We start from the raw sequence: 15,488 nt of genomic DNA, 5'->3' as shown, positions 1-15,488 counted from the left end.
ACTCAGTTAATCCAATAAAGGGATCAGACTTAAACCCAAACAGACTCTTCATTCCAACAGAGTTTGCTTCATCTCCCATGGTACCTTAGAGGTCTCACAGCAAATGTAATTTAACTTAAGCCAGGTTTGCCTGTCTATCTGTTTTCTGTGCTCCATTTGGAGTTGTATATTGTAAGCCTCAAAAGAAATCTAGTTCAAATCCTAATTTTCCATTCCCAAAGTAGCACTCCTAAATGCTTAGATGCAATGTGTAGAAAGAGCAATCACAGTTGGATTAAATTAAAACCAAAAAGACACATTGATAAATGCTGAAATGAGCTGTAATGAAAGAGGGCGCCATGGCATATGAGAATAAAAGAACGACATTGTGCAATTTGTAAACACCATGTTTCCATTCAATGTTCCATGATGCTCAATCGGCCCTAAAACATTGTACCAATTCATATATGGGCTGCTGGATGGTGGATGTCATTATTGGCATATTGTGCTGCAGATGTAGGCTCTCCTACTGTTGTAGATTAAGGTTGTGTGGGGTTGAGAAAATGGGGATGCAAATAAAATAAAAACATTATTTTCAGTGATGGGTTTCTGTACAGACCAGTGGTATAAGCATAATATCAACAAAGAATCAGAACATGAATTTGTTTCACAACATTGATTCTGCAACATTTTTTTTTACAGAATCTCGCTCATCACATGGAAGGTCAAATTTCAACCATAGAGATGAAAGGACTCTTAAAGCACATGAACGTTTGCAAAAAAGGCTTAAAGAGAGACAAGTGGGAGGACAGAAAGATAAACCCAATAGCCCCCCTTCTTCTCCACGTAAAAGTCACTCAGTTTCACCTACAAATGTGCAAAATGGATATGGAAAGGGACAAGCTACATGTGGTGTTACAGGGATTGCAGCAGGGCCAGTAAAACTGAAGCTGCCTGGGAAAGCACAAAGCAGCCCACAAGTTGATACAGAGGCTGGAGGTGAGAACTTGTAACTGTTTCCTTAGATACTCTGGAAAAGCACAAACATCTGTTAAAATTTAGGAAGATGGTTGTTTGCTCAGCCGAATAGCTTCAGTAAATATTATCTTAACAGCATTCTCATGGCACAAAATATTTGTGCTGTGCAAACTCTGGAGGTTCAAATATTTTAATTTGCAAATAAACCATTCTAAGATGGATACTTAAATTGTTCCAAAATTTAGCAACAGATTGGTGCTGTAGATTGTTCTTTAGTATTTTAATTATGTGAAATTTATAAATAGTGTTAGTTGAAATGTGAATTGAAACCCGGCTATGCATTTATTACTCTTCTGTGACACAAAGCAAATACCACCAGAATTTTATATTTTTAACGAAAAAGCCAATTTAACACCATTCAATAAATTAAATCTTTGAAAAAAGATACTTTTTACTGAACTTATTCTCTATTCTGAACAGTTTCTTGTACATAGCAATATGATTTTTCTGGTTGCTGCCAACACTTCATTTAAAATTATGTAGCAACAGTATTAAAATTTCGAGAGTTCACTTCAAAGAGAGTGTCACCATCAGTTGAGATAAAAGCAAAGAACTGCGGATGCTGGAAATCCAAAACAAAAACAAAAATACCTGGAAAAACTCAGCAGGTCTGGCAGCATCGGCGGAGAAGAGCACAGTTGACGTTTCAAGTCCTCATGACCCTTCAACTGTTGAAGGGTCATGAGGACTCGAAACGTCAACTGTGCTCTTCTCCGCCGATGCTGCCAGACCTGCTGAGTTTTTCCAGATGTTTTTGTTTTGTCACCATAAGTAGTATTGATTGTGTTTAGACAATGAGTGAGAACTGTTGACTTAGTAAGGCCATCACTGAGAGGGAACTAGTTTATCACTGGAGCATAGTGGATTCATTATTATTGTTGAAGCAGAGTTCCATTATACCTTATAGAGGGAAATATATCAGATTTTATGACTTTAGAAATATGTTTGCTTTTGAATTAGCTAAAGTTAAAAACAAAGGAAATTAGAAGTTAATCTTGCAACTGTTTAACTTTTAAAAAGGGCACTGATTATGAAACTTTGGGTATGTGTTATGTCCAAAAGCCAAAAATTCTGTTTAAAAAGATTAAAAACAGCAAAAAAAACATTAATTCTGTCAAATTTTATATAATTTTTAAGTTCTAACTCATAAAAGAAAAAAAGAATTTCCTTTGGCGCTCAGCCGAAGGAATAATGTGGACTAAAAAGTTTCATAACCTGGATGTAATTCAAAGGACTTTGTTTTTGTACTGAAGAAAACAAATAGATAAAGTATTCTACACTCCCTCTGAACAAGAATGCGCATGAATGAAAGTAGTGTCAAATGTGTGTAAAGGTGATTCTAATGTGCACGAATGACAGGAAAATGTGAATGCTTCAGTTTTAGAAAATGAGAAATTTATTCGGGAGACTTAAATGAGTGAAAATAGTGGAAAACATTCAATGTTAGTGCTATTAAGGCATTGTTAGCCTTGCTATCAAAAGTATTTTTTGCACAGAGGAATTCAGCAATTGTAGCATATCACAAACATTAAAAAAAAGAGGATCCAGTTTGGATGACAAACTTAGTGTGACAAATTGATGGGAAAATAAAAAAAACAGCTTAATTTGGTGATTTGTTGGTGACTTTTGATTATTTACCAAATGTGACTGATTAGGTGAGAGACATAACTCTAATTTGTCTCTAATGTTTGAATTGAGATTTTTTAAAATTGGTGACCTAAAGGATTGAAACTACATGTTGCTTACTGTTACAAATACTCTGCAGAAAAATTTACCCAACTTGTGTACCACTCACTAAGGATTGGCTAAATTCCTACAGTGTTTGCACAAGGAAGGACAATGATCAGTGTTCATATCACATGATTTTAAAGAGTAAATCCAGTATATATCCTTGCAAAGAGGAAGGATATCTTGACAGCCACCAGCTTACTCATTCAAATTGGCAGATTCTGATGGGTTTCACTGTTTCAAAGATAAAGTGTTCTTTTACAGGAAGCTGTTTATCTTTTGGAGTGCTCAAAAGTAAACCATATTAATATTACTATTTATGATTATCATTCTTTGATCCACAGAGTTTGCTGAGGATGAGATAATTAAATTGCAATTGAATCAAAGTTGAGACAATAGGAATTTTTTTAAACAGTCATTCTCAGGATGTGGGTGTCTTTGGCAAAGCCATCAATTATTGCCCGTCCCTAGATTCCCTAGAGAAGGTGATGGTGAGCCACCGCCTTGAATTGCTGCATTCACTCCCTTGGCCTTTGCACTACCATCAGCTCCAGACAATTCTGCACTTCTTGGATTGGTCATTTTTTTCAGATTATCTCAGTTCTTGTGACATTGTGTAATCCCTTAACACTATAATCATGCTGAAATGCCATGATATAACACAAAGACAATGCACTTTTTGTCTTAATGTTTCCCCATTTGGCTGTTTGACTGTTCCTTGCGCTCTGGTTGTATGATCCATACAAGCTTTCTATTGAGCCTTGGTGATGAACAGCAACAAGCTATTTTAACAAATCAAAACTGAACCTGATCTTGTCCTCATTGTGTACAAACTTACATCAAGGATCGTTTAATAGAGATCAGGAGTGGGGAACCATGAGTGAAATTTGGTCCTTTTAGCCTTTGAATGCTGAGGCCAATCGTAGACATCCTACTTCCATCCCTTGTCAGATCAGCTAACAAAATAACGATTGAATTCAGGCCTGTCTGGTCTAATATTGACCAGCTCCTCTGTAAATAAATATGTTGTGTTATCTGGAAACTTCCTATATATGAAAGAGCCTTTGCCTCTAATTTTCTTTCGCTGTTCTGCCTAATTTCCTTAATCACTCATAAATTAAAATGTTAATTTATTTTAAAATTGCCTGGTCTTCTGTACCTCTACTGATGTGATCCACACTAAAGGTGGGACCATAACCTTTAAAGCTCCATCCCTGTTTGAGTAAAAGGTTTAGAACTTTATTTGTTCAAGAACCTGGGCATTGCTGGTAAGGCTATGTTTGTTGCCTATTTCCATTTATGTTGAACAGAAGTAGTGATGGATTTTTATGAACTGCTACAGCTCTTGTGGTGATTGTGTTCTGAGATGGTGTAAGGTAGGGATTTTGACCCAGTGATAAAGAAGAAACTGCAATATATGTCTCAAATTAGGATGCTGTACCATTTGGAGGTGACAGTTATCATGATAATATTGTCCTTTAGGCATGGCAGGGCTGTCAAAATAAGTCTATTTCAAATTCCCCTAAAAATTTGACAACACTTTAAATAAACTATATAGAAAGCGAAGATCATTTATTGCATTGACACATCTTTGAATTCAGTAAGTTATACTTATGCTACGGTCAGCTATATTTTTCCATGCTTAATGGTAATTGTTTCACACAGATTGATATCACCCCGCAAAGGAGAACTTGCTTATTGACTTGGACAATATTAGCATTAATCTGAAAATTTTAACTTTTGAGCACATCTGGATTTGAGCATATTCAAACTTTGTATATTCATTAAGAATATTTGTTTCTAAATATATTGAACCCACTGGGTTGTTCCTAATAATTTTGAGAGTAGAGTCGTGCTTTTGGACAATTTGTCATCGTAATAAGGTTTGAATTTTAATTCAAAGTATTCAAGAACCCAACGAATTTGTGTTTTTGTATGTGTAGTTGCACATTGAGAGACGAGTTTCTGTAGAGCAAGGTCAAATGCCAATTAATTGTTTTCTTCTTCTCACAAACTCAAAAATGGACTTTGGAAACTGTGCCAATGTCTATTGCATTTTTGAGCACTGAGTTGTCACCTGAAGAACAAAACTTATTTTTTTCCCCCTCAGTGTTATTACTTCTGCTTCTTAAATCCCGGGATGGACTTTTACTCCTTTTGGAGTCCATTGTGATTAAACTACAGCAATGTTTGGAAATGGAAATTTTGGCAATCATGTGTATCCAGGACATCACCTGGAATTGTATCAGTTTTAACTAATGCATTAGCCCCTGAGTGAAGGAAATATTTCATTCACATAGGGCAGGATTTTCAGGTCATTGGGCAGGCGCAGTGAGTGGGCCTGGAAGTGGCCGGGAAATGATCCACTGCCTGTGATCGGCCCCCATCCACGATTTCACGCTGGCTGGCCAATTTACGGCCAGCAGTGTGAAAGGTGTGCTAAAAAACTCAGCACTTCTGGACTGGCTAGCGGTGGGAGGAGGGCGAGTGCTGACACGTCCGTGTGGGTGCGGGGGAGCGCGCATTGGAAGCTCCCTGAAGGCAAAGAGTTGCCTCAAGGAGCTGAAGAATTGTAAAAACAAAAATAAAGGTTATGAAATTCTTTAAAAAAAATGTTCCTACATAGGACTCACTCATCTAAACATATAGATCATAAAAATTGTCAAAACATTTTAATTTTTTAAATTAATCTCTGGAACTTCACCTGCCTGCAGATGAGGTTTCCTCAAAAATCCAAAGGCCACCTGGCTGATACGCCCACCTACCAACCATAAGGATGGACGGGCAGCAAAAAGTCACTCTTAATACATTAATGGCCTTAATAGGCCTCTTAATTATCAGCGGGCGCACACCGATACTCGTGCGTGCCCTCCGACCAAAGTATCGTGCAAGTGAGTGATGACTTTGGGATGCTCGCTATTTTATGCCCAGTCGGGTCGGTCGTGCCCCTACCTGCGGAACGTAAAATTCTGCCCATAGAATCTTCTCACATCTGTCAACAACACCTCAAAGGACTTCACGTATGTCAAATTAATTTGAAGTGTAGTGACTATACCATAGACAAAAGTAACACAAACTCTCAAACATCAAGATGAATGATCAGTTAATTTATTATTATTAGCATTTTATCAGGGCAGAAAGTTAGCAAAGTCACAGGGAGAACTCCCTATTCTTCAGTTTGTGCTCTAGGATTGTTATTTTTCTATTGAACTACCAGAAATTGAAGACAAGGTCTCAGTTTAATTTCTTGCCTGAAGGACAGTATCTCTGATAGTGCAGCACTGTTTCAGTAGTGGACTAATATTTAGATTTTGTTGAACTCTTAGTGCAAGGCTCAAATTGACAACTTTCTAACTCTCATGATTGTTTTTAACTGAGCGTTCTGTGTGAAGCCAGTCACCCGAAGGCCTGGAGCCACAAAGTGCCAGTGGGCATCATCAGAATAACATTAATCTCTAACAAAAACAAAATTACTTGGAAAAACTCAGCAGGTCCAACAGCATCTGTGGAGAGGAATACAGCCAACATTTCGAGTTTGTATGACTCTTCAACACTAATCTCTGGTATTTTGAGTCTTTCCATAGGCTACTTTAACTTACCTTCAACAGGCAAAGGTCTTTTCCCCTCTGCCATGAGATTACATGGCTTGGTTGGTGCAGTGAGGTGGGGTGGTGGTGTTGGCTGTTTATGGTGGATGTTATTGGAGGCAGAGGGTGAGATGGTATTTGTGTAAACTGCATTATGAAACTCCAGCCATTGTGATGTATGGGGCAAGCTGGTCTTTCCATACCTATCAATTTCCTACATTTAGGCAAATTAGTTTCTGCTAATTATTTAGCTGTTATTGCCCCTCAGCACTAAACACGAGCATTTATAGTGGCATATATCTGTAGTGAAACATAGTAGCAGCGAAATGCATAAATTGAAGTGTTTAGTTTCTTTTCAAGTCCAAAGGAAGTTATGTTTTTTTAAATGTAAACAGAATATATTCCCTCCTGGTTGAGCTGATTATTGCTTAGTTACCTACTATCCTATGGATAAGAAATTAAATAACTTGCATTTGTATAACACCTTCCACATCCTCCAACTGCTTGGCAAGTAACTAAACACTTTAAGTGTAGCCATTTTTGTTTTACAGGCAAAGTTGGCAGTCAGTTTTGTACACTGCCATGTCTCTCAAATAAGTTGAGTAGCCAGTAAATCTAGTTTGGCATTGCTTGTTGAGGAATGAATGTTTGTCAGATCACCAGAAGAATTCCTGATCCACATGAGCAAGCAGGGAATCGGTTTAACACTTCATTTGAAAGAAGAAATGCTCTGTGCTTTCACCAGCTGGTGCTGAGTTAGTTTCTTTTTTACCAGAGCTCTGTAGTCAATTTATTCCATCTTAACTCCATTGATCAAGCAGTCAGCTTGACCTTTAAGTTACCAGCTGCATTAGGTTGTAAAGATTCCAATTGGAGACTGGTTTCCTCTTTGGGAAAGAAGATTATTATTACAAGAAGTTTCTTTTAATTTGCACAGCCTTGTTTATTAGAAAAAGCACACACTGGGTCAATTGTGGCTTTCTGTGAGCTTTGCTGTACATTGTACAGAAACTGCATATTACAGCAGGACTTACAAAGGTCAACTTATGTTCGTCATGGTGGTGATTCTCAAAACAAATGTGTCCTTACCTGTTAACACAGCCTGGATGCAAGGCATTCTGTTGCATTTATCTTACAAAGACCAAGTGAAAGTTTAAACCATTCTGCCGTCATCAAAATTGCCAGTGTTGTTCTTCAGAAGTACTTTCTGGCATTTTCTTTATAAGCTTACATACTAGGTAAATTGAATAGAATGAAATACAGACTACAAGAAATTTCTATTCTCCACTGAAGCTTTCCAAACAGTTGGTAAATTCAGAATAGCTTTTGAGCTGAGGTAATTGACAAATGTAGCATCTTTTGCCTTTCTACATACTTCAAATGATGCCAGATTGTACTTCTCAGATAGAAATTCAGCTTTACTTTCACAACCAATAATTCTTTATTGCAGAAATTTTTATTAAGTTAGTGCTAGGCTAGCTATTGAGTTAGCTTGAGTTTACAGTGAGAAAAATTCTGTTTAAAATCTTGCTTAGTGAGTGAGTGTTGTCTTTGTACTAAAGAAAATAGATAAATATGTATTACACTGCTGTTCGCCTATCTGCTTCATGCAAGCAAAACAATTTGCTGGTCCTAATGTTTGTTTTGATATGATAGAATGTGTATTCAATCTACTGTTTAAGGAAAGAGAATTGTGTGACTGCATATGTTATATTCCAGCCGCAAGCATACAGCGTAAAGGTTGTATGAACCCGAGTGTCACTATGATTTATCTAAAAGATGGGCTGTAAACAATATATTCCAAATTGTATAGACACAGAACCAGCTGACAGGGGTGACTGCTGATGCTGTACCTGCGAAACTATCTAACATAAACATGACAAGTTATTCTCTATCATTATTCAAATGTCAATTGAACTAGGAAAGGAAATCTAATTAGTAGCTTTTGAGCATTAAGGAAATTTTCACTATTCAGAATGAAGAAAGCATCTTGTGGCCAAACTGAACAAAAATGGCTCATATAAATGTTAAACGTTTTGAGCAAGTGTGACTGTAATTTATTAATGCAGCACAATACATATGAATAATATGGTAGTTATAAAATGAAATAATTTAAAAGCATTATTCAAATGCAAGATTACCATGAAATGATGCTGATTTTTTATAGTCATATTAAACATAAGCATGATACATTGTTTTGTAACTTTTTTTGTGTTTTTATCTAATTCTCAGATTCGGATTCAGAAACAAAATTATTACAAGAACTTCTTTCTGGCATTGCTAAGCCTGTGGTAAGTAAGATTAAAGTTTTTTAAACTCGGAATTGGTGTATTAGTGCCACATGATGGCTGGCTGAATAACATGCCATGCACACAAACCGCAGTGGGCTCAGCATCAGTCCCTGGTTTAAGCTTTGATTCTGACACCTGCACTAAGTGTTGCAGTTGTTTTCAGTGTTCCTGGATTAGGACGGGGACAATATGGAAAGGTTCCCACATCTGCCTGCCATCTGATATCCTGAGTGTTTTCTCCAACTATCGCTCCCATTTCTCTGAATCCTGCTCCTGTTTCTCTGAATCCTGCCTCTATTTCTTACACTTTCATTGCGAGAAGGTGGAGTTGAGGTAGATGATTAGCTATGATCTTACTGATTAGTGGAGCAGATTTGGAATACCACTGGCCTACTCCTATTTTTTCCTTATATTCTTACTAGGGATCAGGCCGGCCTTCTGAGACGGAACCATATCCATCTTTCTAAGAAAGAAGATGACATTGGTCATCCTGCACAGCTCATGACTTGGTTTTACAGCATAAAGACCTGAAATTAGGACAACTGCCTAATCTTGCAGCCGTGGAATAATCATAATTCTCTGCTCAGGTGCTGTCCCTTTTCTAAAAGAAAGTATTGCCATCATCACAATTTCCTGAAAAAAAAACACCCTTGACCTTTATATCCTGGCAAACTACCACCCCATCTTCAACCTCCCCTTTCTTATCAAAGTCTTTGAAGGTGTTGTCACCTCCAAATCTGACCTGAATCAAAATCTCCAAAGATATCTTTTGTGATTATGGTGCCTTATCCCTCCTAGACATCCCTGCAGCCATTAATGCTGTTAGAAACCCACCTTTTTCCATCATCCCTCTATTGATGCAGCTCGTTGGAACTACCTTGACTTGTTCCACTCTTGCCTATCCAATCATAGATAGGGTATCTCTAACAATAGATTCTCATCTCACCTTTACAGTGTTAAGTGTAGACTCCTTCCTTGACACCCTCCTCTTGCTCATTTGAATGCTGCTCTTTTGCAACATGATCCGAAGACATGAGGGCATTTTCCATGTGTAACCTGATGACATGCTGATCTATCCCTCTACCACCTCAATCCTTTGATAACTACTTTGTTATTAGACTGCTTGTCCTACATGTGGTCCTGGCAGAAACACTTTTAGGTTGAAGCAGACCATTCGCAAACCTCACGTTATATTCAATAATAAGATGAGCTCCTGACCTCATTTCCTATCCAAAACAAAGACTGTCTACTTTGCCGTTTAACATCACTTGCTCAGTCCTGCCTCAGTCCATCTGCTGACTCGTTTAAATTTCTAATTCTCGTGTTTACTTCCCTTGTGACCCTTCCCTTCCCTGTTTTTGGGATCTCTTCCAGCCTTACAATTTCTCGGAGAGCTTTACACTTGTACATCCTGGCTTCACCCCACCATTAATGGCCATCCTCCCTAAACCTCCCAACCTCTCTTTCTTTGACTGAGCTTTCACTCAACTAAATATCTCCTGCTTAGGTTCTGTAACGATTTCTGTTTGATTAAGCCCCAGTGAAGTGGTGTGGGATATTTTTATACCTTAAATGTGCAATATAAATTCAAGATGTTGTTGATTGTCACTGCTGTTGGAGCTGTTGCCCTATTACATTCTATGTTCACATTTAACCAGACTTTTAATTTCAGGTACCTGAAATTAAAGGAAGATCAGTTGTCTTGTCCTGGAATCCACCCTCGAATTCAGTGGAGGAGGAAGATAATGGTGAACAGTTACCAGCAACCTGCAGTTATGAAGTTACACTATCTAACAGTGGAAAAGGTGGAAAATTCAAAGTGGTTTATTTGTAAGTGTGCTGGTTTGGTTCTTTTTGTTTTGTATTCATTTTGTGTGCTGATCAAGATTTCACTTTGGTACCCTGTGTCGTTGTTGGGGCAACCCCTAGTTGTAGAAAGCTATGAATTGCAAACTAAAACTCATTCCACCCTAGGACAATGCATGGAAAACCAAGTGTTTTACTACTTGAGAGTGAGATTGCCCATAGTTAGCACAGGACTGAGACTGCCCTAACCCAATAAGTCTGAACCAGAAGAACTAGATCCTATTAGCTTGGACAAAAATTGAACCCAGGTGTGAAAAGGCAATATTCTAAACCAAGGCATTGCCCAGTTCTGTATGCTAAACATTAAATATTTTAAATCATAGCTCATCACCAAGATGACAAAAATAAAAATGTGAAGGTGGAGTCCCAGGAATTCATTTAGTTCTGGTTGCTTTTGCAAATTTTGTACAATTTTAATTCTGATTCAAAAAAGGACAAATGGGATTCAGTAAGTATACTCTACGATTGGTAAATAAAGATCTATTTTCGGTATAAGATACTTATATAACACAACCTGCATAAATGGACACTTATTGACAGTTTCCAAATCATTTACATAATAGATCCAAATTTCACAGTGAAATCGCAGAGGCTCTCAAATTATGAATTACAGGCAGCCTTCAATGCATCAAGTTTGTTTGCAGCTGAAAACATGGAACATGCGGCTAAATGTAAGGAAGTAACGGATGGGGGAAGAAAAGACTGTGGCGTCATGAAAATTTCTCTACCAAGCATCCATAATGCTAGATAAACTACTACATCTCTGTGACTAAATGCTTGCACAACCTTATCCCAAGGATAGAGAGGTTTCTCTGCTACTGTGGATGGTGGGTATAGAATTCCCCTTCCCACAAAATCCAGGAACTGCACTGGATTAATCGATATTCATAAAATGGGACTTGGGCCTCCAAGGCACTTCTTCTAGATTATTGACATGGAGGTCACAGCATTAAATTTTCCACCATTGTGAGCTTATGCACCCCCCACCCACCTACCCAAGTTCTGTGACATCACTTGACCACCACCACAGAGAGTCTTAACTGTTCTCCACTTGTTTAAGAGTGTTGAGAATTGTGGGCGTTGACATTCACTGGACACAAATTGGGAGGATGCCTTGGAATCAGAGGCTGGAAGAGATGGATACTAAGGGAAAATGGTTTCGTAAAGCAACAAAGAAAGAGAAGGGAAAGGGACTAAGGATGGAGATTATGGCTAGGAAAAAGCAGATTGGGGCTCAAGTGCTTGCAGGGTTGGTGGGGTAGGTGTGGCGGTTTGGGCTTCTTGGTTCTCTGCAGAGAGCCAGGAACAGCAATAACAATATGGAGTAAGAACTTAAGATGTAGTTACTATACAACCCGTTTATCCTGCTCTGCCTTTCATTATGATTATGGCTGATTTTCGGCTTCAACTCCACTTTCTCACCTACTCCCCATATCTCTTCATTCCCTGAGAAAACAAAAATCTGTCTTTCTCCGCCTTAAATATATTCACGATGGAACATAACAGCCCTTGAATAGACAATTCCAAAAATTCACAATTCTTTGAATGAAGAAATGTCACCTCATCTCGGTCCTGAATGATGGCCTCCTTTACCTGAGACTGTGCCCCTAGTTCAAGATTCCTCAACCTTTCAGTGTCTACCCTGTCAAGCCCCTTCAGAGTCTTATATGTTTCAGTGGCATCACCAGTAGATTCAGACAGTAAACTGGAAGAACCAATGGGGAACAGAGGAGGAATGTTCCTTAACCGAAAGTTCTTGGACAATGGAACTTTAACCACATGTTTTACTATATTTTCAGTTATTTAAAAAAACAGGTTTTTTTGGAAGCAATCACAGTGGTGCATCATAATTCCTGTGGTATAATGATGGATAGCATTTTTGATACTTACAACTTGGGTGTGGAATGTTAGGAAAGATGACTTTGTGATTTACTGTGTTGAGCTTCCAACAACATATCTGTGCCATCATTAAGACCACCTGTCCCCACCTCATTGTCATCTCATACCACACCTGCTTCAACTCATCTGCTGCTGAACCCCCCCCCCACCCCACCCTAATCTATGCCTTGGTTACATTTAGAATCAACTGTTCTGACACATTCCTGCTTGCCGCCCACATTCTAACCAGGTAAACTTGAGGTCATCCAAAACTCTGCTGTCTTTGTCCTAACTGGCACCAAGTCCTGTTCACCCATCACTCCTCCGTTCACTGACCTGCATTGGCTTTTGGTCAAGCAGTATCTCAGTTTTAAAATTTTCATCCTTGTTTTCAAATCCCTCCATGGCCTTGCCCTCTCTACTCTTGTAACCCCCTCTACTCCCACAACCCACCAAAATTCCTACACTCCTCTAGAGCAGCCAGATTTTAATCATTGCACCATTGGTGGCCATGCCTTCAGCAGCTACAATCCTAAGCACTTTTCCCTGTAAGCTGCTCAGCAGTCTGTAATATATCATGCAGGGAACAAACGGACTATGCACAAATAATGCTGGCTTTAAGATGTGCAGATAAGCAGCTGCGCCATAATCTTAAAGGCAATGCATAGTACACCAAATGGACTGTGTACAGCAAACAGAAATTAGTGGGAACATTGATCCTAACTCTGAAACTCCCTCTCTACTTCTTTTTCCTTCTCTAAGGCACCCAATTAAACCTACCTCTTTGACCAAGCTTTAGTTTTCCTGCCCTAATATTTTATTATGTGGCTTGGTGTCAAATCTTGTTTTATAATGCTCCTTTGAAGTGCTTTGGGATGTTTTGCTTTGTTTTAGGGTGCTATATAAATGCAAATTGTTATTTCCAAAACGATCATGAGAGCAGGGAAGTTCAACATAAGACCTGTTTTAATTTCAGAGGCGAAGAAACCACGGTTACTATATCCGAACTTCGACCAGCCACAGATTACCACGTTAGGTATATTTTCATACCTGATATTATTTAAAATTAACATAATAAAACTTCTGAGATTGTTACAAGAGAAAGGAGGCTTCTGCTCTGTCCATTTAACAGCTCTGTTTTTCTCTGATGTAGAGTTTCAGCAATTTGTAATTCTGTGAAAGGGTCTGCTTCGGAAGTGACAAGCTTTACCACAGAAATCAGTAAACCTGATTCTCCAGCTCCACCAAAACTAATTAATAGGACCAAAAACAGTCTGAGTTTTCAGTGGAAGGTATGTATTACTAGATCTATCAGTAAATTATTTTCTGATGCTTTGACTTCTGTAAGAGGGAGGAGTGGGGTCTGGTATTCAACATTTAAAAAAAAATCTAGTGGGAGTGGAAGGGGGCTTCCTTCCAAAGGTCAATACGCATGGGGATCTTGTGCAAATATTCCCAGGGCCCCAATCTAATTTTCTAAACATGGTGTAAGTAACCCATAGGGAACAATGAGAGCTGCAGAAAATGTTTTTCTTTGTGCACAGCAACAGAAACAGCATGCTAGTATGCTAATAAATCCAGTAATGTATTGAAATCTAATAATCCCTTTAATCTGCCATTTTAATTTTTGCTGCAGGCACCCAATGATGGTGGTTCTAAAATCTCCAGTTATCTTTTAGAATGGGATGAGGTGAGTGTTTTCCTGGTATTCTTTTAAATGACAGTTCTTATTAAAGGGTCAAAGTGTCGTGGTGCAGATAAAGTTGTAATAGTAAATTGTCAGTAGCTGTTATTAAATGGCTAAATAAGAATTAACTACAATAAGCTTTCTTCATATAGGGAAGACAAAACCCTTTCAAGGAATGTTACTTTGGACATCAGAAGCAATACAAGCTGACTAAATTGTCCCCATCAGTAGGATATATGTTCAGGCTAGCAGCTAAAAATGAAATTGGACTGAGGTAAGTAACCTTTGAAATATATGAATTGCTCCAGTTCACTGGGAACAGGAAAATCTGATTTACCTATTGCACATAGTGGAGAACATTTTCCAATTAGATGCTGTTTAAAAACCAGGTCCTGGAGAGAAGGAGCTGAAGGAAGATGATAACTGAAAAAAGAGATATGTCTAAGCTTTTTGTCAGCCAGACACTTGCAAGAATATCAATATAAAGGCAAAACAACGATTTATACTGCATGTGAAAAGCTTAGATATGTCCCTTTTTTCAGCAATACGCAAGTTCTGTACTACAAAATGACTGTTTGTGATAGCATACATTGCCATATACTGGTATTTCTATCCTCCTACAGTGGGCACCTGCTCATTGCCTATGCTGCTGAGTGTAGCTGTAGCAGTACAGAAACAGCTTAAAATATTTTTTCCATTTTACCTGCAATCATGGAAAAGGGATAGATAAAGAAAAAAGATGGAGGAGAAGAATGAGGTGGAGTACAGGAAATAAATTGTGTTAAGACTAAGGAAAAGCGAGCTAGTTTAAGCAGTGGTTTAATCCAATTGTCCTCTAACTTCTGGGATGTAGGCTTGAATTCAGTCCAGACTGATGGTAGCAACTTTCCTCCCCCAATTTTGAAATTTCTGGTATGCCATCCCTCAATCTTTCTTCCTCTCTGCAGCTTAGTCTTGCTTTAAAAACTTCAAAACCTATGTTAGTACCATGGAATTCATTCATCATTCCAAACTTGTCTCCTGTGGCTCAGTGTCTATTGTTCTCATCAATCTCAAGAGGACCTTAGGGAATCTGGTACTTTAAAATCACAATGCAAGTGCATACTATAGTGGCAATATTGTTTTGTCATGGAGTTGTGAGAATTGTTTGAATAAAACACCTGAGCAGCAGACTCAGAATCTTGAAAATCTGACGCAATAGTTCTGTAAGCAGCAGCAACTCAGCCTCAAATAAATAAATGATAGCTTCCGTTCTTTCATTAGTTCGCCTACCTCGTATGACTGAGCCGCCAGCCGAAGTGAAAGTGGTAAACAAAAACAGAATTACCTGGAAAAACTCAGCAGGTCTGGCAGCATCGGCGGAGAAGAAAAGAGTTGACGTTTCGAGTCCTCATGACCCTTCTGTGGAAGGGTCACGAGGACGCGAAACATCAA

At 38.4% G+C, this 15,488-nt stretch overlaps 1 protein-coding gene across 2 annotated transcripts in view; it reads left to right on the top strand.

The window, feature by feature from the left end:
* The window catches only part of LOC121282022 (fibronectin type-III domain-containing protein 3A-like), a 156,271-nt gene that overhangs the window by 110,713 nt on the left and 30,070 nt on the right, over nucleotides 1-15,488 (top strand). For both annotated transcript variants that reach the window (XM_041195356.1, XM_041195355.1), the window contains 7 exons: nucleotides 682-978; nucleotides 8,565-8,623; nucleotides 10,296-10,453; nucleotides 13,344-13,403; nucleotides 13,521-13,659; nucleotides 14,004-14,057; nucleotides 14,207-14,328. In XM_041195356.1, coding sequence (XP_041051290.1) covers nucleotides 682-978; nucleotides 8,565-8,623; nucleotides 10,296-10,453; nucleotides 13,344-13,403; nucleotides 13,521-13,659; nucleotides 14,004-14,057; nucleotides 14,207-14,328 — 889 coding nt within the window. The remainder of the gene's footprint in view (nucleotides 1-681; nucleotides 979-8,564; nucleotides 8,624-10,295; nucleotides 10,454-13,343; nucleotides 13,404-13,520; nucleotides 13,660-14,003; nucleotides 14,058-14,206; nucleotides 14,329-15,488) is intronic.

Source organism: Carcharodon carcharias, chromosome 9, assembly GCF_017639515.1.
Source record: "Carcharodon carcharias isolate sCarCar2 chromosome 9, sCarCar2.pri, whole genome shotgun sequence".
Taxonomy (NCBI): domain Eukaryota; kingdom Metazoa; phylum Chordata; class Chondrichthyes; order Lamniformes; family Lamnidae; genus Carcharodon; species Carcharodon carcharias.
This window is presented reverse-complemented; position numbering and strand designations above follow the sequence as displayed.